General features: G+C 47.9%; 1 protein-coding gene across 1 annotated transcript; it reads left to right on the top strand.

Annotated features, from left to right (window-relative positions):
- Positions 1 to 22,838: 22,838 nt before the first annotated feature.
- On the top strand, positions 22,839 to 24,029 carry LOC142289943 (general transcription factor II-I repeat domain-containing protein 2B-like). The gene has a single exon (XM_075333880.1). It carries the CDS (start codon positions 22,839 to 22,841, stop codon positions 24,027 to 24,029), a length of 1,191 nt encoding a protein of 396 aa, XP_075189995.1.
- Positions 24,030 to 24,597: the final 568 nt, after the last annotated feature.

Genomic DNA, 24,597 nt, shown 5'->3' with positions numbered 1-24,597 from the left:
GGAAAATGATCTTTCATGTATCCCAATTGATCAACGTCTTTGGTGGTGCATCGTCCTCTTAACAAGACTTGCATTGCCGAGAACTATGGCAGTCTATAGGCACTAAGCGATATAAGGTCACTCAGCGTGCAGACTTTCGTCTGTCTAAACAAGTATTCAAGCAACTGCTTATCAGTAAATGTTTATTGATTGGGAGGCGTATTGTGCCACCAGTTGCTCTGTGTAAACTGGAATCAGAGTGTCTGCCCCTACATCATAGTTCTCTCAGATTTGATGACAAAAACCTACTATCAGATTTCCCTTAAAACAAATGCACATGTGGCCTAACTAAATTATTTAGCACAATATTCTATGGAATGTACAGTATATCACAAAAGTGATATTCAAATCATGAAGGCCTGCGGAGACACCATCACGTGTTTCTCAACGCTGGCAGGAAACTAGCCAGGTCTTTCACCGGGAAGGAACAACCACGGGAAGGGCAGTCTCCAGTCAAGGAAACCACCTATGCCAAACATGGTATCCATCCACAGACAGCCGTTTCGGGGTATTTGCTCCTCATCAGTGTGGAGTAGGAATCTGGCTAGTGGGAGCATTGCCTAGTAAAAGACTATGTGAGCAAGGATGGTTGACCTTAGGGAGATCAACATCCACCACTGCGGAGACACCATCACGTGTTTCTCAACGCAGTGATTCTAGAGCAATGCCCCCTGGGAAATATTCAAATCATGATGGCCTGCGGAGACACCATCACGTGTTTCTCAACGCTGGCAGGAAACTAGCCAGGTCTTTCACCGGGAAGGAACAACCACGGGAAGGGCAGTCTCCAGTCAAGGAAACCACCTATGCCAAACATGGTATCCATCCACAGACAGCCGTTTCGGGGTATTTGCCCCTCATCAGTGTGGAGTAGGAATCTGGCTAGTGGGAGCATTGCCTAGTAAAAGACTATGTGAGCAAGGATGGTTGACCTTAGGGAGATCAACATCCACCACTGCGGAGACACCATCACGTGTTTCTCAACGCAGTGATTCTAGAGCAATGCCCCCTGGGAAATATTCAAATCATGAAGGCCTGCGGAGACACCATCACGTGTTTCTCAACGCTGGCAGGAAACTAGCCAGGTCTTTCACCGGGAAGGAACAACCACGGGAAGGGCAGTCTCCAGTCAAGGAAACCACCTATGCCAAACATGGTATCCATCCACAGACAGCCGTTTTGGGGTATTTGCCCCTCATCAGTGTGGAGTAGGAATCTGGCTAGTGGGAGCATTGCCTAGTAAAAGACTATGTGAGCAAGGATGGTTGACCTTAGGGAGATCAACATCCACCACTGCGGAGACACCATCACGTGTTTCTCAACGCAGTGATTCTAGAGCAATGCCCCCTGGGAAATATTCAAATCATGAAGGCCTGCGGAGACACCATCACGTGTTTCTCAACGCTGGCAGGAAACTAGCCAGGTCTTTCACCGGGAAGGAACAACCACGGGAAGGGCAGTCTCCAGTCAAGGAAACCACCTATGCCAAACATGGTATCCATCCACAGACAGCCGTTTCGGGGTATTTGCCCCTCATCAGTGTGGAGTAGGAATCTGGCTAGTGGGAGCATTGCCTAGTAAAAGACTATGTGAGCAAGGATGGTTGACCTTAGGGAGATCAACATCCACCACTGCGGAGACACCATCACGTGTTTCTCAACGCAGTGATTCTAGAGCAATGCCCCCTGGGAAATATTCAAATCATGAAGGCCTGCGGAGACACGGCTGTCTGTGGATGGATACCATGTTTGGCATAGGTGGTTTCCTTGACTGGAGACTGCCCTTCCCGTGGTTGTTCCTTCCCGGTGAAAGACCTGGCTAGTTTCCTGCCAGCGTTGAGAAACACGTGATGGTGTCTCCGCAGGCCTTCATGATTTGAATATTTCCCAGGGGGCATTGCTCTAGAATCACTGCGTTGAGAAACACGTGATGGTGTCTCCGCAGTGGTGGATGTTGATCTCCCTAAGGTCAACCATCCTTGCTCACATATCACAAAAGTGATCACTGGAAGTTCAGCATGGCACCTCATGGTAATTCTCTGAGCATATGAAGAAAAGAATTGTTGCTCTACATAAAGATGGCCAAGGCACAAGAATGGTGGTGGAAGGGTCATGGTGTCATGAATTCTGTCGGCTGTGGGGAGCTACAGTTCATTGAGGGAACCATGAATGCCAACATGTACTGTGACATACTGAAGCATAGCATGATATCCTGGACTGCAGTGCAATATTCCAGCATGATAATAATATCAAACACACCTCCAGTACGACCACTGCCTTGCTAAAGAAACGAAGGGTAAAAGTGTTGGACTGGCCAAGCATGTCTTCAGACCTAAATCTTATAGAGCATCTGTGAGGCACCCTCAAACAGAAGATGGAGGAGTGCAAGGTCTTTAACATCCACCAGCTTTGTGATGTCATCATAAAGGATGGAAGAGGATCCAGTGGCTCCTGTGAAACTCTAGTGAACTCAATGCTGCAGAGGGATAAGGCAGTGCTTGAAAATAATGGTGGATACACAAAATATTGATATCTTGTGCACAATTTGTTCACTTTCATTTAGGGGTGTACTCACTTTTGTTGCCAGCGGTTTAGACATTAATGGCTGTGTATTCAGCACCATATTTATACTGGAAAATCCAGATAGGAAAAAGACCGCATTCTCCACTGTGCCGAAAATCCTCTTTATTCAATCAGGTGCAGGGTAAAAGGCAGGAGAGGAGCTAGGTGCAGGCTCCTCACAAAGACGACGGCCGTTTCGCGTGTGATTACGCTTCAACTGGTCCACATGGAGAGACGGGAAGCGGCTCCTTATAAGGGAGTGCACCTAGTCCACTTCACTGCCATTAAAAACATTAAAGATATGCAAACACTCAAGATCAGGATAAAACATTTACATACAGTATCCAAACCTTTTAAATAAAATAATACAATGTAAGAACAGAGGTTGGGAAATGGACTATATAAATACAGACCCTTGGGCTCTAAATTTTATTATTAGCCTTGCTTCAGTCTGCAATAATAATTTATGAAGATTACGTCCCTGAGGAGGAAGAGTGACCCTTTCAATCCGGCAAAACACAATGTTTCTGGTTTTCCCTCATGATAGTCACAGACGTTCTCAATCAAGCGAGGAGAGCCTTTGCCCGTGAGGATGGAGTTAAAATGCTCCTTAAAACGGACATACAGGAACCTTATCGTTTTGCTGATGTAAAACTTGCCACAAGGACAGTAGACAATATACACAAGAAATAAATTGTTTTACACAATGGGAATATGGACCAATCTGAAGGGGATTATTGGTGAGATGCAGATGGCAGAACCTGCAATTACCGCAGCGGTAATTGCCTGACGGACAATATTTATCCAACCATATTGCAGGACTATTTATTCTGTTCCTCACCAACAAGTCCTTCAGGTTATTGCATCTTCTATAGGTGACTAGAGGTTTTGAACATGTCATATCCTTTAAATCGGGGTCTCTCTCCAAGAAATGCCAATTTTTGTACAGCGCTTTTCTTATTGTGTCCTCCAGGGGGCCAAATTTAAAATTAAAAATAAATCTTTTTGGAAGTTGATTTTTAGATTTTCGTTTCTCTGGGACAGGTTGCGAGGATCTGGACATAGTTTTCTCGTAGGCAGTATTGATAACAGGGTCCGAGTAGCCCCTATCTCGCAGTCTTAGTTTTAATTCAGACGCCTGCTCTAAAAAGGTCTCATCGTCATTATTAACCCTTCGTAGCCTCAGAAACTGACCAAAGGGTAAAGCGGTTTTTGTGTGAATAGGGTGGGCACTCTGAAAATGTAACAGGGAATTTGAGGTGGTGGAATTTCTGAAAACTCTAGTAAAAATATTCCCATTTTTTTTTGGTAACCTCAATATCAAAATAACTTATTGAATCACCCCCAATGAGGGAAGTGAAGGTCATATTCATCGTGTTGGTGTATTTAAATGGGATACAAAATCTGAGAAATTTTTCTCCGTCCCACACGATAAATAGGTCGTCCACATACCTCAGGTAGTATTTGATATGTTTTAGATATGGGTTGGAGCACGCAAAAATGTACCTGCTTTCAAAAAAGCCGAGAAAAAGGTTAGCCACGGCACAAGATACGGTGGTACCCATAGCGGTACCCCCACACTGTAAATACCATTTGTCTAGAAACGTGAATGCATTTTTGGAAAGGATAAAATCCAAAGCTTCTCCCACGAATTCACAAAACCGACCACTCTTCCCACTATGTGCTACCACTTCTTTGACCGCCTCATTGCCCAGTTTCTGAGGAATACGGGTGTACAAACTTTCGACATCTATTGATGTTAACATAAACCCCTCCTGCCAAGTAATACCTTTGAGTAAGGATATAAATTCCCCACTGTCTTCCACATAGGAAGTAATATTCACCAAAATTAGTCGCAAAAGCCAATCCACATAGTGGGTCAGAGGCTCTGTAAGTGAGCCTATGCCTGCCACTATGAGGCGGCTCGGGGGTTTATCCTTACTCTTGTGAATTTTAGGTATACAATACCAATAAGGTTTGGTAGGATATAGGGGAATGAGCTTGTCTGCTTGGCCCCGAGAAAGAAAGTCCAGATCCACATACCTGTCCAAAAGATGTTTAAGTTGCTTTTTAAACAAAAAAGTGGGGTTTGATGAAAGTGGGATATAGGTGGTTCTGTCTTTCAGTTGTCTCAAACATTCTTGCACATAGTATTCACGTGTTAGGAGGACCACGTTTCCTCCTTTATCCATCTCGCGGAACACAGTATCTTCCCATTTGCGCATGGTCTGAACAGCAGAAAATTCACCATCACTTAAGTTATAGGTGGATTTAGGATAGATCAAAGCTTCAATATCTTTCAGGACTGAGTCCTGAAAGAGGTCAACCAAATTACCTTGCGCAGTAGGTGGACAATAATCAGATTTTACACCTTTCGTGAATTTAACAGATTCCATGATTTCTGTACCTGGAAAAAAAACCTTTTGGTCCAGGTCAGGATCATTCAGACTGAGCAACAGTTCAGAATCCTGTATTAAAGCGGAGTCAAACGCTCCCGTACAATCAAAAGGTGCTTATACCAGCTGTGCAAGGTTCTTGACCCTCTGGGACAACGCCTGTGTCAACAGGCATAGCATGAAAATGCTTATACAGATGTATTTTTCTTATAGCTTTGTAAAGATCAATTCTAAACTCCACAAAATTAAACCCCTCAAACCCCATATTTATACTGTTATACCAGCCACTGACTACTTTACATTGTATCAAAGTATCATATGATATAATAAAATATTTACAAAATGTGAGGGGTGTACTCCCTTTTGTGATATACTGTAACAATATGAACACATACAATGCATTCGCAATTATTATTATTTGAGGATAAATCTAATAATTGAAACATATTTTTCACAGCAATTGCAAGAAACATCTGTATGACCAGTGTAATAGATAAAGAAAACTATCCCTGTGATTGTAATACCAGATCTTTGTCAAAAGAGGGAGCAATAAGCTGAAGAAATACATAAGACGCACCACAAGAAGGACAGACCCACTATTTACATTGGCTGATTGACCTGGATGTGTGCCTGCTTTATCACCATGTATAGAGTAGATTATTATAAGAGTCATACACTGTATGGTCTGGAGCTGCCAGGTATTAATAAAAATACTGGAACTGCTAAGCCCCTTTGTTCTGACAAAATCTAGGTGTCTTAGAATTTGCTAGCAGGTTCAGCTTAAGTTCACATGTTCCATATTTGCTGTAGATTTTTCCTGTAGCTCATTTGCAGCAAAATCTGCAGCAAAATCTGCAACAAAATCAGCAGTGTCACATGGAAGTTTTGCTGTGGATTTCATCTTTCCATTGCGAAGGGTGAACTCTGTGCAGAATCTGCACAGACTAATTGATACGACTTGTCATCTACCATTGCTGGTACTGTATAAAGTTGCTGATATTCTGAATGTAAGTTTATACGGATAATGGGCCCCAAGCACATGACGTGTAAATCTACCGTAAAGCAGATCATACACAATAGATAAAACCCAACTTAATCTGTGGTTTTCAGCAACATCAGATAATTATCTAATGTGTATAGAGGCAGCCATAATGTATATTTTAGGTCCTGAAATATTTGGATAGTGGCACAAATTTTGGCATTTTAGCTGTATACTAGTGCTGGGTGAACCTGCAGATACTCGGGTTCAGTGGGTCCAATCGGGTTTTAAAAAAAACCTGATTGGGGCCCAGAATTAATCCGGGATAACTGGCCAGATGCCTCTCCCTATATAAAAGTCTTTGGACCCGAATCATGAGCTTGAAATGGTGGTAGAAGGGATCAGGAGATTAGCACAGGCGCATTATACTTACCGACTCTCCCGCACAGCTGTAACACTACTTCTGGGGTTGTTCATTAACCTCATGCATATGCACTGCTTCCCCACCCACTGGCAGTACTGGCGTCTGTCATTGGTTGCAGTTAGACCACGCCCCATCCAGTGTGACAGCATGTCTGACTGCTTTCAATCACGCAATCCCTATTGCGGTGTAAAATAAATAAAGTTGGCGTAGGCAGTGGCAACTGCTTTTGCCGCCCAGGGCTTGCCGCCCCCCTCCGTTGGCGAGGGGTGAGGGGGGGGAGGGAGGGTGGAAGGTGAGATTGGGGATAGCTACCTTACAGGATGGATCTAGACAGCAGGATCACAGCAGTTGGAGGAGGCAGCAAATGGAGGAGGGTGAGAAGTGGGGGAGGGGGAAGCAGATGCAGGAGGGTGAGAGGTGGGGGAGAGTGGGCAGCAGATTGGGGAGGGGGCAGCGGCTGATGGGGAGAGCGGTGGCGAATGGAGGGGGCAGCGGCTGATCGGCAGAGTGGTGGCGGATGAAGGCGGGTAGCAGCTGATGGGGAGAGCGGTGGTGGATGGAGGGGGGGCAGCAGATGGAGGAGGGCGGTGGCAGATCGGAGGCAGTAGCGGCAGTGGATCGGGGGCGGTGACTACTGCTGCTGCGGGGGCTGATCGGGCGCAGCGGTGGATCGGGGGCACTTACCAAATGGCACTTGCAGGGATCACTCCTCAGCTTTCACGGCTGCAGTGAAGCTGAGGGTAGTGGTAACCTACAGGTCACCGGCCCCAGATCCAAGGTGATTGGAGAGATCGGTCACAAGGCCGATCTCCCCAATCAGAGCTGGGGGTGGGTGAAACAAAGTTCACCCAACTCCAGCCAATGATCAGTGCTATAGCTGCACTGATAATGGCTGGATTTCAATGTTTCAGCCATTTTCAATGGCTGAAACATCAGTGGCTGTGATTGGCTGACAAACGCCGCTCAGCCAATCACAGCCTGCATAGGTCCGGGGGGGAGACACCACCCCTTCTGAGGTCAGGCAGAGGTCCCCTGCGTCATGGGTCGTTAAGGGGTTAAAGATGTTCAGGAATGCAGCTGCAGATGGCCCTTTTCTTATAAGCTTTCTATTTTTTTTTTTTTACCCCCAAAATGCCGCCCCCTGACACATGCCGCCCAGGGCAGACCGCCCCCTCAGCCCCCTCTTTGCTATGCCACTGGGCGTAGGGTCCTCCATATTATGATACACAGCACAGATAAAGCATATGGCTACAGGCTGCATCCACCTGCCGTGTGCTTATTTTGGGTGTGTATCCAAATAAGAGGGACCACATTATTTTAAAAAACGACGTGTGGTCCCCCACCAATTTTGATACCCAGCTTTTGATAAAGCTGAAAGCTGGGGGCTGGTATTCTCAGGAGGGGAGGCTCATGGTTATTGGGCCACCTCAGCTACAAATTAGCAGCCTGCAGCAGCCCAGAATTGTCACATCCATTAGATGCAACAATCATTGAACTTTACTCTTATCTGCATCTTCTGTCAAAAAAAACACATGAAAACACAATGAGGTTTTGATGCAATAGTGATGCAATTTTTTTTGCCAAGATATCCAGATTTGGTGCAGGAATATGGTGGTCAATAACAAAAGTTCATCTCAATATTTTGTTATATATCCTTTGTTGGCAATGACCAAGGTGAAACGTCTTCTGTAAATCTTTAACAGAGAACAATTGTAGAAAAGGGTTTCTATACCGTGCCAATGATCACAAGTCTGGAAGTCGGATTGATGTGGCTTTATTGTAGCATAGGTCCTATGCTACAATAAAGCCACATCAATCCGACTTCCAGACTTGTGATCATTGGCGCGGTATAGAAACCCTTTTCTACAATTGTTCTCTGTTATCAGCCACTTTGGGTTGCCGCTGCCTGGATCCACTTTTAAATGCGATTACAGTAGTTGTGACTGTCACAACTACAGTTGGTGAGTATATTTGCTCCCCTGTCTATTGCCCTGTGCCTATAAGGGTAAGACCCTATTGCGCTTTATTCTCCACAGCTCTTCCTCTCTTCTGTAAATCTTTATAAGCTTGGCACACACTGTTGATGGTATGTTGACCCATTCCTCCATGCAGATCTCATCTAGAGCAGTGATGTTTTGGCCCTATCGCTGGGTCACACGGACTTTCAACTCCCTCCAAAGGTTTTCTATGTGGTTGAGATCTTGAGACTGGCTAGGCCACTCCCGGACCTTGATATACTTCTTACGAAGCCACCCTTTCGTTGCCCAGCCCAGACGGCATGCTTGGGATCATTATCATGCTGAAAGATTCAGCCACATTTCATCTTCAATGCCCTTGCTGATGGAAGGAGGTTTGAACTCAAAATCTCACGATACATGGCCCTATTCATTCTTTCATGTACACTGATCAGTCATCCTGGTCCCTTTGCAGAGAAACAGCCCCAAAGCATGATGTTGCCACCCCCATGCCTCACAGTAGGTATGGTGTTCTTTGGATGCAACCCAGCATTTGCTCTACTCCAAATATGACGAGTTGTGTTTCTACCAAACAGTTCTACTTTGGTTTCATCAGACCATATGACATTCTCCCAATACTCTTCTGGATAATCCAAATGCACTCTAGCAAACTTCCGACAGGCCCAGACATGTACTGGCTTAAGTAGGGAGACATGTTTGGCACTGCAGGATCTGAGTCCCTGGTGGCGTAGTGCGTTACTGATGGTAGCCTTTGTTATGGTGGTCCCAGCTCTATGTAGGTCATTCACTAGGTCCCCCCGTGTGGTTCTGGGATTTTTGCTCACTGTTCTTGTGATCACTTTGACCCCACGGGGTGAGATCTTGCGTTGAGCCCCAGATCGAGGGAGATTATCAGTGTTCTTGTATGTCTTACATTTTCTTATTATTGCTCCCACAGTTGACTTCATCACACCAAGCTACTTGCCTATTGCAGATTCATCTTCCCAGCCTGGTGCAGGTCTACAATTTTGTTTCTGGTGTCCTTCAACATCTCTTTGGTCTTCACAATAGTGGAATTTGGAGTGTGAGTGTTTGAGGTTGTGGACAGGTCTCTTTTATACTGATATCAAGTTCAAACAGGTGCCATTACTACAGGTAATGAGTGGAGGACAGAGGAAGGAGAAGTTACAGGTCTGTGAGAGCCAGAAATCTTGCATGTTTTAGATGACTAAATACTTATTTTCCACCATAATTTGCAAAAAAAAAAACCTTGCCAAATCAGACAAGGTGATTTTCTGGATTTGTTTTCTCAGTTTCTCTCATAGTTGTAGTCTACCTATGATGTCAATTACAGGCCTCTCTCATCTTTTTAAGTGAAAGAACTTGCACAATTGGTGGCTGACTATATACTTTTTTTGCTCATTGTACAACAGTCTGCATTGTAGATCTTTGAGTTGTATTATCTCAGCCAGGTAAGATTGACTCTGGAATGCTGTGGCATTTACGAGAAAAACATAATGGGGATTAGCTGGAATGGCAGGTCCCCAGAGCAAGTGCATTTGTCAATCCGGGGCAGCAGATGAGGAGAACCCAGCAGGGACCCACCTCTCACACTAGTCTATAGCGCGGTCTCTGTACCCAGTGGCTTCTAACTTAGGTTTTTTTCTCTGAAACACCACAGTGTTTCAAAGTCAAACTTACCTGGTTGAGATAAAAGAGCTAGTGCTTGATACATGCAGTCCATGGGTTGTGCTGCAGGTATCAGCTGTCCACAGATTGGGCAGCATGTATCAGCTGAAATGTGAACTTTAAAGAATCTTTCTCAACTTCTTAAATGCGTAAAATTGCAAAGTGTTCTTATTGAAAATTCCCTTTGTTGTCAAGATCCAGTTCAGCCGATCCTTCCAGCTTCAGTCCCTTATTGCTCATCTGATGCTGCAGTGGAAAAGTGGCCTTGGCTTGTTTTATTAGAAGACACCGTTTGGGACAGTGTCTCAGGTATAGGCCCCGTCACACTAAGCAACATCGCTAGCAACATCGCTAGCAACATCGCTGCTAACGAACAACTTTTGTGACGTTGCTAGCGATGTTGCTGTGTGAGACATCCAGCAACAACCTGGCCCCTGCTGTGAGGTCGTTGGTTGTTGCTGAATGTCCTGGGCCATTTTTTAGTTGTTGCTGTCCCGCTGTGAAGCACAGATCGCTGTGTGTGACAGCGAGACAGCAACAACTAAATGTGCAGGCAGCAGGAGCCGGCTTCTGTGGAGGCTGGTAACCACAGTAAACATCGGGTAACCAAGAAGCCCTGTCCTTGGTTACCCGATATTTACCTTTGTTACCAGCCTCCGCCGCTTTCACTGTCAGTGCCGGCTCCTGCTCTTTGCACATGTAGCTGCAGGACACATCGGGTTAATTAACCTGATGTGTGCTGTAGCTAGGAGAGCAGGGAGCCAGCGCTAAGCATTGTGCGCTGCTCCCTGCTCTCTGCACGTGTAGCTGCGTGTGCTGGTAACCAAGGTAAATATCGGGTTGGTTACCCGATATTTACCTTAGTTACCAAGCGCAGCATCTTCCACGCGGCGCTGGGGGCTGGTCACTGGTTGCTGGTGAGCTCACCAGCAACTCGTGTAGCCACGCTCCAGCGATCCCTGCCAGGTCAGGTTGCTGGTGGGATCGCTGGAGCGTCGCAGTGTGACATCTCACCAGGAACCTCCTAGCAACTTACCAGTGATCCCTATCGTTGTTGGGATCGCTGGTAAGTTGCTTAGTGTGACTGGACCTTATGTGTAACGCCTGCCTGGATCAACAGACTCAGGGGGGATGTAATGGACAGACTAGAGGGAACCAACTCACAAAGCAGGACCCCCAGAAACCCTTTAACCCCTATACAGGAATTTGGAATTACACAGGGCCCTGGAGATCACTACCTGTGGAAGGCTGCAGTCCGATGAGAGTAGTCGTCAGGCAGGGTCAAACCAGGAATAGCAGAACAGGGACAGAATCGGCAGACAAGGACGTAATCAGAAAACAGAGCAGAGGTCAAATCCGGATCGGGCAGCGAGGCACAAAAACAGCAGGCAGAAGGGTAGTCAGAAAACATGTAGAAGTCAGCACACAGGAATCACAATACAGAATAGGGCGGACCAGGAGCCAGGAAATCAGAACTATCTCTGGCAGTGGTGATGTGACAGGAGGGGGAATAAGAAGGGCGTGGTGTCTTCCCATTGGCTGTAGCTGAACGCTGGCAACTTCAGCTGGAAGACACATGCCACCCACAGTCAGCCAGTGGTACTGCAGATCCCAAGATAACCCAGCCCAGTGGATGATCGGAGCCTGCGCCCACCAGTGCCGCTGGCAGCGACTCCTCTCCCATCACCAGCACCATCCACGGCAGGAACACGGTGTCGTCTGGTGATCGGAGCAGAAGTCGCTGGAGCAGACTCCGGCGGTGACGTAACAGTATGCTGCTGGTCAAACTGTCAATCATCAAGAGAACACTACCCTCTGACAACTAGGAAGCCGGGAGACATGGGACGGGTGTGAAAATCGAAGTTGAACACGATACAGTATAATCACAGCAAATCGGCTTTCCTCCAAATCCCCTCCAATTAGAGGTAGCTGCTATAAATTAGTGTTGTGGTGTAAAGCTTGTAGTGTCACATCTTGACATTTATAGCCTTTAGCTATAGTTACTGGCATATACACTGCTTCTGGTCAGAACATAAAATAACAGTACATTGCTGTTCGGTGATGATAGTAACAAGTAGCCGGCTATATCTACTGAAGCTTATTCATAAATGAGATTGGAGTGTGAACATCACAGCCCTCATTGAAGCTTTACAGGAACTATATACTATATATTTTGGGTAGAGCCGTTTGGCGACAGTGGAATTTTTTAATGTGTGAGAAGAATTCCACACTGTGTATAAAGACATTTCCTAGCTTTGTCTTAAGCGGTGAATTTAAAGAAAAACTTTAACGTATTGGGATTTGTAACAAGGATGTGGAAATAAGGAATGATGGGGAAATAAGGGCAGCAGTGGGGTGTCTAGGAGGCAGAAGGATGAGTCCAAGGGGTTTCCATAATGCATATAGAGCAAAGATCATAGTATTCTAGCTCTGTCGCAGAATGGTAAAGCAGCCTCGTTCTCTTGAAAGGGGTTATGGTAACACAGCAACTAATCTGGAGCAATGCTGTATTATATAACACCCAAAGGCTTCACCACTCTTTAGTTTTCTAGTTACTGTTGGGGCCATTTGGTCAAACCACCAAACAGAAAATAATGGCATAATACTTGAATCTACCATAGTTGGAGTTCTTGCTGGCTCACAAATGGGATCCAGAGCTGGTCATAAAATAAGGCATATGGGGGGTGAGTGTGCTCATGGTATAACTATAATTGTTAAAACAGTTGCAAGAAATAGCAACAGAAAGAGGAGATAAAAACTCCTCCACAAATTTAGTATACTCACAGCAAAAAAGAGGGCAACCAGTCCAGTTAGCCCAGGCCAACACATCTAATGCACCAACAGGATGCAGACAAACCCCTCAACATGATGGACACTTCACAGGTGCAAGGTAAATTGCACACTAGTGGCGAGCATAGGGCACTGTTCACACTCGTGTCCATCATGTTGAGAGGTTTGTCTGCATCCTGTTGGTGCATTAGATGTGTTGGCCTGGGCTAACTGGACTGGTTGCCCTCTTTTTTGCTGTTAAAACAGTTGCACCTGTGAAGCCCCTCAGGTGTTGTGTCGGTGCATTACCTTCAGGGACTCCACTCAGCTGGATCTGGTCACATTTAGGAGATCTTCTTCTTGTCGTGACGCCACTCTCAGTATTGCGGCCAGTAGGGACCGCCACTGCAGGTTGAGGGTCGCCTGGGGCTGATGGTATGTGCAGTTAGTTGGAATAGCCTCCTGAGAGTGAGGCAAGCCCCAGGGCCCTGTGTAGGTGCGTAGTACCACAAGGCGCAGAATGACTCAACACAGGCAGGATGTCTTTCAGGGTTTTTACTCACAGTTGATAGGGTGAGTAACCCGGGCGTAGCTGGGATGAACCAAGTGGGAACCAGGTGTCCTTCAGGCTGACTTGTGAGGGTGACTACTAACTCGCCTTCCTTAGCCCTTGGTGGTTTGGGGTAACCCCGACTTTGAGTCCCTATGGGGGTCACCCAGGGAAGATGCTGAAGCCTCTCTCCCCTTCGTTTGCCGTTTGCTTGTGGCCTGGACCAGCTCACTCCAGCTGCTTGCCTCCTGTGACCTATGGGCCCTAACTGTGGCTACGTGGCTGCGGCTTTTGTGGTGTTGTGGCGTGGGCTTTGAGAGCCCCACACCGGCAGGTTTAGCAAAAGAAAGCTGGATCTATCTCCGCTTCGGGATCTGCCGCCCGTTTGGGCCTGGTTCTCCCTAGCAGTCTCCTTACTTCCCACTCCGTGCTCTCTCTTTAGCTGAAGATGGATTTCGGGTAGCACTCCTAGTTGACCGTTCTCCCCCATCAGTAGCCACTGCGCGGGCGCTGTTAGACAGCAACAGCCCCACAGGTCTGCTCCTCACTGAGCCCTATGGAGTTCTGCTCTAACTGACTCACTGCCCCTCCTCTCCTGTTCTTGCCTACGCCACCTAGCAACCAGCTTCTCTTACCACACCCCTTGAGAGGAGATGGAGGCTTTTGGCCCCCTCCACTATTCCAGTGAAGGTCAAGGCTTTTCCCCCTCCTGGGATCCCCAGGGGTCCTCTCATGGGTACATGTGTGAGAGCTGATTACTATGCGCCTGTGTTCCACACCCCTGTCAGCCTTCTGGATTACCTGTATTGTACTGTCCCCAGCATGGGTGCAGTACTCAGTGGTGCCTGACCAGGTCAGGGGCGCCACATTCCCCCTTAGTTATCACCAGCACGTCCTCGGGCTGCAAGACAACATTTTAAAATGCATAAAACATTAAAACATGTAAAACATTTTTAAAAGCACCAGGTACCATACATCACCACCCTCCACCCACAAGTCCGTTAACCCACCCAAAACCCTTTCACGTTGGCCGCGACTTCAGCCACTTCTGGCAGGATGTAGAGGCGGCTTTCATGGTCTGGTGGTCTTCAGGGTATACCTGGCCCGGCGGATCCGCGCCTTCAGCCTCTTCTGGCAGGATGCAGAGGCGGCCTCCACAGTTGGTGCTGACCAGGTACCCTCTTTGTGGTGGAGAGCCAGGCCCCATAAACAGGCATGCTCTCTGGTCGCAGGTGAGCCAAGGCCCTATATACGGACGGGCTCCTCCTGGTTGCAGACGAGCCAAGCCCCTAAACAGGCTGACTCTGGTGGCGGTGGTGCCCTCTGGTGTAACTATTTACACTGCGAGAGTTTGTGGCTATAGCCAGTTCATAGCCTTAAGGTTTATTTCTCACAATAGTTTTTGTGGGCACATGCTTAAACGTAAACGTTGCAAAACAAACTTTTTCAAAACTTTAACTGATAACTTCTTTCTTTACTTTACTCCTCCATACCAGGGCTTTGGCCTGTTGGGCTGCGGCACCTGCTGCTTTCTTGCTCTTTGTCGTCGTCTGAGGTAGTCTCATCTGTAGGTTCCTTGTCTCTGCTTTCTTGATCTTCATCTGTTTCCTGTGCTGCATCTGTTTCTTTTTCCTGTAGCATGGGGTGGCTGTAAGGTTTGCTGGTACATAGTGCTACGTCAAGCGCGTACAGTCCTCTTTCGCCTTGATGCATGGTAAACTGTACTGAATCCCCCATCTTTAGGTTTCTGCCAGGGTGTCCTCTAGGCAGATGAGCGCTCACATCTCTTCGGTTGACAAATATCCCTTCCTTCACACCAGGTGCTACAATGAATCCATATCCACTTCTCAAATTGAAATCCTCCACTACTCCTCTGCAAAGGGGTCCTCTGACCTGGGCTTTGGCTCTTCTCAGGAACCTTTTCTCCTGTAGGTCTCTGGCTGTGACTTCTCTCTGCTCTGGAGACTGTGGTGCAGGGGACAGCGTTGTTCTGTTGCGACGCCTGGTCTTGCGGGCTGGGTTCTGCTGGGCTGTTACCTCAATGCCTGCAGGGCCCCAGGTGAGGTTTCTGGGCTGGTCTTCATCAGCAGACGGTGTCAAGTCCTCCTCATCCCAACGGGAATAGGGTAACATCTCCGGCTCTGAGTATTGCTCCACTGCCGGTGGCTCCGGAGTCAGCTCCTCAGCTTCCTGGCCTCCTCTCCCCCTTAGTTCTTCTTGGCACTCCTTTGGTGGCAGTGCTGGGGATGGGCTTTCTTCAGCAGGCCCAGGCGGGGGACTCTTTGGCGTGGTTGCTGCAGGGGTTGCCGGAACCCTCTTGGGGGTGTGCGGAGGGAGCAGATACCGATCCACCATCTCTTGTGGGAACTGGGCCTCTAGGTCAGCCTTCAGCTTCCAGTATTCGGGGTCCTCTCCTATCAGGGACTTCCTAGCAGGGACCTCTTTGGACTGGGGAGCGGTGTCTGCTCTGGCCTTGCAGGCCGGGGTAAATGGTGATGCAATCTCTTTGCGGGCCGCGCCCTGTATGGCGGCGGCCTGGTCTTGGCGGGCCGCGCCCTGTTTGGCGGCGGCCTGGTCTTGGCGGGCCGCGCCCGGCATGGCGGCGGCCTGGTCTTGGCGGGCCGCGCCCTGTTTGGCGGCGGCCTGGATCGGCGTCGCAACTGCGATGGGATCTGTGCAGGCTGGGCTGGGCGTCGCTGCAGGGACCGGGTCTTGGTGGGCCGAGCAGGGCATCGCTGCGGCGGCCGGGGCTTGGCGGGCCGAGCAGGGCATCGCTGCGGCGGCCGGGGCTTGGCGGGCCGAGCAGGGCATCGCTGCGGCGGCCGGGGCTTGGCGGGCCGAGCAGGGCATCGCTGCGGCGGCCTGGGCTTGGCGGGCCGCACCTGGCGTGGCTGCGGCCTGGCTCAGCGTCGCCGCGCCGGGCGCCTCTTCAGGGACCGCGGGCGTGGCAGCAGGGGTCGGGGCATCCGGGCCGGCAGGGGTAATACTGGACTCACCCATCGGTGGCAGCATCGGGGTCTGAGTCGTCGCCGTCCGGTCTGGCACTCGTCGTGCGGTTCCCCTCTCATAGGCCTGAACCGCGGCGGCCATCTCCAGAAGTTCCATGCGTTCTTCTCGGATCTGCTCCACGACCCGGGTCTCCAGTCGGTCGCAGAACTGGGCCAGCTCCCGATACCACCAGGCAGCGGAGCCCGGTTCTGGGTTTCTGCGGTCAGACGCCATTTCTTCTGCGCCCTCTTCTGCGCGATTTCCCAGCAGTGGACTCGTCGTTGCCTCTAGTAGCAAGCTGTTCAGTTTCTGCTCTGCCTCTTTCAGCAGCTCCTCTCCCAGCAGCAGGCTTCTGGCTCCCTTTCTGTCCCGACGTCTCCGGACGCTTCCGCTCTCTTCACGAGCGAGGTCAGAACTCTGCAGGGGATCTCTGGGTAGCCACACCTCTTCGTGGGCGGTAACTTCTCCCAGCGCGGGCTGCTGTTGTTTTTCAGCGCGCTTTTCATGGTGGCAATATGGCGGCGCTTCCAATTTTTCAAGCGGACCGCCCAGGCACATGGTCACCTGTCTGAACAGGTCTAGTCCTTATCCTGTTCGTGACGCCAGATGTGAAGCCCCTCAGGTGTTGTGTCGGTGCATTACCTTCAGGGACTCCACTCAGCTGGATCTGGTCACATTTAGGAGATCTTCTTCTTGTCGTGACGCCACTCTCAGTATTTCGGCCAGTAGGGACCGCCACTGCAGGTTGAGGGTCGCCTGGGGCTGATGGTATGTGCAGTTAGTTGGAATAGCCTCCTGAGAGTGAGGCAAGCCCCAGGGCCCTGTGTAGGTGCGTAGTACCACAAGGCGCAGAATGACTCAACACAGGCAGGATGTCTTTCAGGGTTTTTACTCACAGTTGATAGGGTGAGTAACCCGGGCGTAGCTGGGATGAACCAAGTGGGAACCAGGTGTCCTTCAGGCTGACTTGTGAGGGTGACTACTAACTCGCCTTCCTTAGCCCTTGGTGGTTTGGGGTAACCCCGACTTTGAGTCCCTATGGGGGTCACCCAGGGAAGATGCTGAAGCCTCTCTCCCCTTCGTTTGCCGTTTGCTTGTGGCCTGGACCAGCTCACTCCAGCTGCTTGCCTCCTGTGACCTATGGGCCCTAACTGTGGCTACGTGGCTGCGGCTTTTGTGGTGTTGTGGCGTGGGCTTTGAGAGCCCCACACGGCAGGTTTAGCAAAAGAAAGCTGGATCTATCTCCGCTTCGGGATCTGCCGCCCGTTTGGGCCTGGTTCTCCCTAGCAGTCTCCTTACTTCCCACTCCGTGCTCTCTCTTTAGCTGAAGATGGATTTCGGGTAGCACTCCTAGTTGACCGTTCTCCCCCGTCAGTAGCCACTGCGCGGGCGCTGTTAGACAGCAACAGCCCCACAGGTCTGCTCCTCACTGAGCCCTATGGAGTTCTGCTCTAACTGACTCACTGCCCCTCCTCTCCTGTTCTTGCCTACGCCACCTAGCAACCAGCTTCTCTTACCACACCCCTTGAGAGGAGATGGAGGCTTTTGGCCCCCTCCACTATTCCAGTGAAGGTCAAGGCTTTTCCCCCTCCTGGGATCCCCAGGGGTCCTCTCATGGGTACATGTGTGAGAGCTGATTACTATGCGCCTGTGTTCCACACCCCTGTCAGCCTTCTGGATTACCTGTATTGTACTGTCCCCAGCATGGGTGCAGTACTCAGTGGTGCCTGACCAGGTCAGGGGCGCCACACACCCATTAATTCTATTAACTGTTGACAGACATCAATATCTCGCACCATCACCTATGGATAAAGATTGTCTAATTTCATTGTTAGGGGTGTTACTAAAATGATTTGTATGTTAAAAAGCAGCGACAACCTACAACCAGATTTTCTTTTAAAGGGATTCTATCAGTAGAAAATGACTGTTCAAACCAAGTACAGGCGCTCAGTGCATGGCGGGGCCAAACATGTAAGTGCACTGTCTCACCTTGTTATTTTCCCTCTATCTTCGTCCTTCTCTGGCTCTATGAAGCCAGAGCTGTCAAAGAAGAGGAGAGGGTGAATGTAGAGGGGGGAAAGCAGGTGGGAAGATGTATATAAACAATTGGCCCCACCATGATGCATGAGAACCTGTATTTGGATTAAAAAGTCACTCTGTGCTAACAGAGTCCTTTTAAGAGAAATAACCAATTATTGGTTTCTTTGCTACATTTGTATAGCAGCGCTGGGGTCCTGGGTTCAAATCCCACGAAGGATAAAATCTGCAAGGAGTTTGTATGTTCTCTTGACGTGAGTTTCCTCTGGGTTCTCTGGTTTCCTCCCACACTACAAAGACAGGGAATTTGAATTGTGAGTTCCAATGGGGACAGTGTTTCTGATGTATGTAAAGCGCTGTGGAATTAACAGTGCCATATAAGTGAATAAATACTATATCATTATTATTATACTTCCCAAAATGAAGAAGTTATAATGAGTCTTATCTAAACAGTATGTAAAATTAATACACTAGTATCAAGTGGATGAATCCTAATTATACTGGTCAACACAAAAAATCATCAGCAAAGGTAATATGTCTGTTTTATGGAGTTTGATGTGCTGATTCCAAAAATGTGCTTAGTTTTGCTCTATCACATAACGTTTCTGAGATAGAAGTATTTTTGTTATTATGTTATTCCTGCATTTTCAATGTATGTGGTTTTTCTTATGTTATTCCCATTTCTTTGCTTGTCTTACTTAATTTGCTGTTTCCATTTGGAGAGAACCAAAAAATCATAGTGATGACTGCTACTTTTGTTTTGTCAAACTGAAGGGCTTGTCTACAAAGAACAAACATAAGGCTAATTACCCTGAACTTGAATCTGCAATTAGGCCAGTTCCACATGATGGTACTTTGCCAGTTCCTGTACCACTGTTGTCTGGATTGGATGAAAATGAAGTAGAATATGAAGACGATGGAGCTAAAGCTACTGGCAAAGACATGGAGACCTCAAGTCAAGATGAGTATGTACCCGATGGAGCAGCCAGAACGCTTTACTCAACATGAATTAAATGATCTCAGAGACCTTTAATTGTCAAATAATAAAGCTGAACTTCTTGCATCTAGGTTGAAGCAGAAGAATCTTCTTCATGATGATGTTAAAGTGTTTTATTACCGAAACAGAAGTAACACTTTAACACAATTTTTCACAATTGATGGACCAATGGTGTACTGTAACAATGTGAATGGCCACTTTGAAAAACTGGATCAAGAGTATATTGTTGCAGATTGGCGATTGTTTATTGACTCATCCCAGAGAAGTTTGAAAGCAGTGTTGCTTCACAATGGAAATATGAAACCATCAATCCTTATTGCTCACTCATGTCATCTAAGGGAAAGTTATGAAAATCGTCAGTTGTTTTGACATCAATGGAATATCTGTGGACATTTGAAAGTGATTGATCTGCTAATGGGAATGCAAGGAGGTTTCACAAAATATTGTTGCTTCTTGTGTATATGAGACAGTAGAAATATAGTAAAGAATTATCTTCATCGTGATTGGGGACAGAGAAACATCTATGCTCCAGATAGAGAGGGTTCAGCATAATCCTTCAGTTGCTCCAACAAAAATCTTTCTTCCTCCACTACATATAAAGTTGGGTTTAAAAACTTTGTGAAAGCCATGGCAAAGACAAATTCACAAGGGTTCCAGTACATTTCACAGAAATTCTCCAGCATTTCATCAGCAAAACTGGAGGCAGGGGTATTTGTTGGTCCTCAGATCAGGAGCTTATGAGAGATGATACATTTGAAGGAACTCTAAATGATCAGGAATTGAGATCTTGGAAAAGCTTCAAGTGGATTTGTGAAAACATCTAAGGAAGAAATAAATCTCCAGAATATGTTGAAGGAGTTAGATGTTGCATGCTTCTGAAAATGCACTTTTTGCATTCACATTTAGATTTTCATCCTCAAAATCTTGGGGATGTAAGCGATGAACAAGGTGAGCGGTTTCACCAGGACATTAAAGTAATGGAACACCACTACCAGGGTTTTTGGAATGACTCAATGATGGCAGATTACTGTTGGATGTTATATAGGGACAACACTGAAAAATCGTATCAATGAAAGTCTAATGTCAAGCACTTTTAATTTCTGCTCATATTTTGGTTTCTATTTTGCATGTGAAATTTTCTTGGTTCAATATAAACTGTTTTGTAAGGTGAAGCATTTTTTTCTGATATGTAGATTACTGTTTTATGTCTACAGCAGACCTGGGCAAGGGGCGGCCCGCGGGCCACATCCGGCCCGCCTACCCTCTGTGACCGGCCCGCCCGTTATGCTCAGAGTTGGAGGCGTGGCTGGGGGCGGGGGAGGGAGCGCGTGGTACCCGATGTAACTCCAGTACCACTCTCAGTTACGAGCTTTTCAGCAGTTACATCGGGAAGCATGCGCTCCCTCCCCGCCCCCTGCAGCATCATTACAGGGCATGATCGCGCTTGTATCAGTGCGAGGGAGATGCTGCAGGTGGGGAGGTACTATGTGCTCCCCCCCCCACCCCCTGCAGCATCATTACAGACCCAGGCATGATCGCGCTCGTATCAGCGCGAAGGAGACGCTACAGGTGCAGGGGTACTATGTGCTTCCTCCCCTGCCCCTTGCAGCGTCATTACAGGGCATGATCGCGCTCCCTATCAGCGCGCGACGGAGACCCTGCAGGTGGGGAGGTACTATGTGCTCCCTCCCCCGCCCCCTGCAGCGTCATTACAGACCCAGGCATGATCGCGCTCGTATCAGCGCGAGGGAGACGCTGCAGGTGCAGGGGTACTATGTGCTCCCTCCCCCGCCCCCTGCAGCGTCATTACAGACCCAGGCATGATCGCGCTCGTATCAGCGTGAGGGAGACGCTGCAGGTGCAGGGGTACTATGTGCTCCCTCCCCTGCCCCCTGCAACGTCATTACAGGGCATGATCGCGCTCCTATCAGCGCGAGGGAGACGCTGCAGGTGGGGGGGTACTATGTGCTCCCTCCCCCGCCCCCTGCAGCGTCATTACAGGGCATGATCGCATCGCCATTACAGGGCCTATTCGCACTCCCATCGGTATGAGGGAGATGCTGCAGCTGGACCCCATATACCTGCTGTGTAGCAGTATCTGCAGAGATCTGTGACCTCAGAGACTGAATGATGCAGTAAGAAGTCCTTGCTGCCTGCTATGTAGTTATTGCCCGAATCCAGAGAATGTTTAGGGATTTGTGACAGGCAGCACGTCCAGATACACCGGTGACAGACAGCACGTCCAGATACACCGGTGACAGGCAGCACGTCCAGATAAACCGGTGACAGACAGCACGTCCAGATACACTGGTGACAGACAGCACGTCCAGATACACTGGTGACAGACAGCACGTCCAGATACACCGGTGACAGGCAGCACGTCCAGATAAACCGGTGACAGGCAGCACGTCCAGATAAACCGGTGACAGACAGCACGTCCAGATACACCTGTGACAGGCAGCACGTCCAGATACACCGGTGACAGGCAGCACGTCCAGATACACCGGTAACAGACAGCACGTCTAGATACACCTGTGACAGGCAGCACGTCCAGATAAACCGGTGACAGGAAGCACGTCCAGATACACCGGTGACAGACAGCACGTCCAGATACACCGGTGACAGACAGCAGGTCCAGATACACCGGTGACAGACAGCACGTCCAGATACACCGGTGACAGACAGCAGGTCCAGATACACCGGTGACAGGCAGCACGTCCAGATACACCGGTGACAGACAGCACGTCCAGATACACCGGTGACAGGCAGCACGTCCAGATACACCGGTGACAGACAGCATGACCAGATACACCGGTGACAGACAGCACGTCCAGATACACCGGTGACAGACAGCACGTCCAGATACACCGGTGACAGGCAGCACGTCCAGATACACCTGTGACATGCAGCACGTCCAGATAAACCGATGACAGACAGCACGTCCAGATACAACGGTGACAGACAGCACGTCCAGATACACCTGTGACAGGCAGCACGTCCAGATACACCGGTGACAGGCAGCACGTCCAGATACACCGGTGACAGGCAGCACGTCCAGATAAACCGGTGACAGCACGTCCAGATACACCGGTGACAGACAGCACGTCCAGATACACCGGTGACAGGCAGCACGTCCAGATACACCGGTGACAGGCAGCACGTCCAGATACACCGGTGACAGGCAGCACGTCCAGATACGGAGTTTGTCAAAGAATGTTTGGTGGACTCTGCAGCGCTAATTTGTCCTGAGAATAAAGAAGCGTTTGCAAATGTGCCCCTCTCCAGGCGAACTGTCACAAGACGGGTTGAAGACATCGCAGGGAATTTGGAGCTTCAGCTGCAAAACAAAGTGGATAATTTTATTTTTTTTTCCCTGGCTCTGGATGAGAGTTGTGATGTCCGTGATACAGCCCAGTTACTTATCTTTGTACGTGGAATAACAAAAAACTTTGAGATGATTGAAGAGCTGGCAGCTATGCGATCAATGAAAGGTACCACGACAGGGAGTGATTTGTTCACCGAAGTGAATGCATCCATGGACAAACTGGGACTAAAATGGAACAAATTAGTAAGCGTTACAACCGATGGCTGTCCAAATCTGACAGGGAAAAATGTCGGACTTTTGAAGCGGATGCAAGATAAAGTGAATGAAATAAACCCAGAACAGAAATTGATATTTTTGCATTGTATTATTCATCAGGAAGCGCTGTGCAAGTCGGTGCTAAAAATCAGCCATGTTGTTGATGTTGTAACTAAGACAGTTAATTTCATCAGGGCAAGAGCACTGAATCACAGACAATTTGTTGCACTGTTGGAGGAGCATGAAAGTGAACATAGTGACATAGGCTACCATACAGCTGTGAGATGGCTCAGCCTTGGAAAGGTGCTTAAAAGAGTATGGGACCTGAGAGCTCAGATTGAGGAGTTTTGCAAGACAAAAGGCAAGGACATCCCAGAGTTCTCAGATACACACTGGATGGCAGATCTGGCCTTTGCTGTTGATGTGACTACATTAATGAATGAACTATATACCAAGCTGCAAGGCAAAGGTCTCTTTGCACATGAAATGTTCAGCTTGGTGACAGCTTTCATGAGAAAGTTGAAGTTTCTTTCTAGCCAATTGAAGGGCAAAATTCTGACTCACATGCCAACACTGAAAGAAGTCACACCATCAGCTGATCACCTCGACAAGTATTCATCCATGTTTGCGGCACTACATGATGAATTTTCCAGAAGATTTGATGACTTTAAAGCAGTTGAGAGGGAAATGCACATGATTTCTTCTCCCTTTACATGCTGTGTGGATAATGCACCAAGTGATGTCCAGCTTGAACTCATTGATCTGCAGTCTGACAATCTACTGGCAGAGGGTTTTAAATCAGGATCACTGCTGGAGTTTTATTCTTCTCTCAGAGAGGAAAACTTTCCCAACATAAGGATGCATGCTCAGAGGATGTTAGTTCTCTTTGGATCTACCTATGTATGTGAACAAACATTCTCAGTGATGAAGTTCAACAAATCCAGATACAGATCCTCTCTCAGTGATGATCACTTGTGTGCTGTTCTTCGCATATCCACCTCGGATATTCAACCTGACTTCAATGCACTTGTTCAGGCCCAAAACCGGCTAGATTTCTCTCATTGAACAAATGTTTTCATGTTATTGTAATGTTTCATTCACTGTTCATTAAAGTTCATCATCTCATTAAATAATGATGCAACTAGGTCCTCCATGTTTTCATTGAATCTTTGTATTGTTTAACTTACTGTTTGTTTATGAAGGGATAGTACATATACTATATACAGTATTGGGTAGAACGAGTTAATTATATTAGTCCGGCCCTCTGAAACCATCCCAATTTCTCATGCGGCCCCATGGAAAAATTAATTGCCCACCCCTGGTCTACAGAATATTTCCTATACCTTATAATAATGATGCTGCTCCATGGAAACTATACGTGCTACAGGAAAACTATATACATTTTTTTAAAGGACAAAAAGATTATTCAGAAAAGTACAAAGTCACCTGTGATGATTACAAAAAATATCTTTTTCTAGACCAGTGTTATTGAAGACTGGAGACAGGCTTATCTTCCCAGCAGCACACACCCCATAGCCTGGAAAATAAAAAATATAAAAGATGAATTTTGCATGAAAAAAACTTGGAAAATTTTTCAAAGCTCTGTAAACAGAATTCTGGTGCAGGTTTTGAA

Source organism: Anomaloglossus baeobatrachus, chromosome 2 (genome assembly GCF_048569485.1).
Source record: "Anomaloglossus baeobatrachus isolate aAnoBae1 chromosome 2, aAnoBae1.hap1, whole genome shotgun sequence".
Classification (NCBI taxonomy): Eukaryota; Metazoa; Chordata; class Amphibia; order Anura; family Aromobatidae; genus Anomaloglossus; species Anomaloglossus baeobatrachus.
The sequence above is the reverse complement of the archived record's forward strand: the minus strand, read 5'-3'. Positions and strand labels throughout refer to the sequence as shown.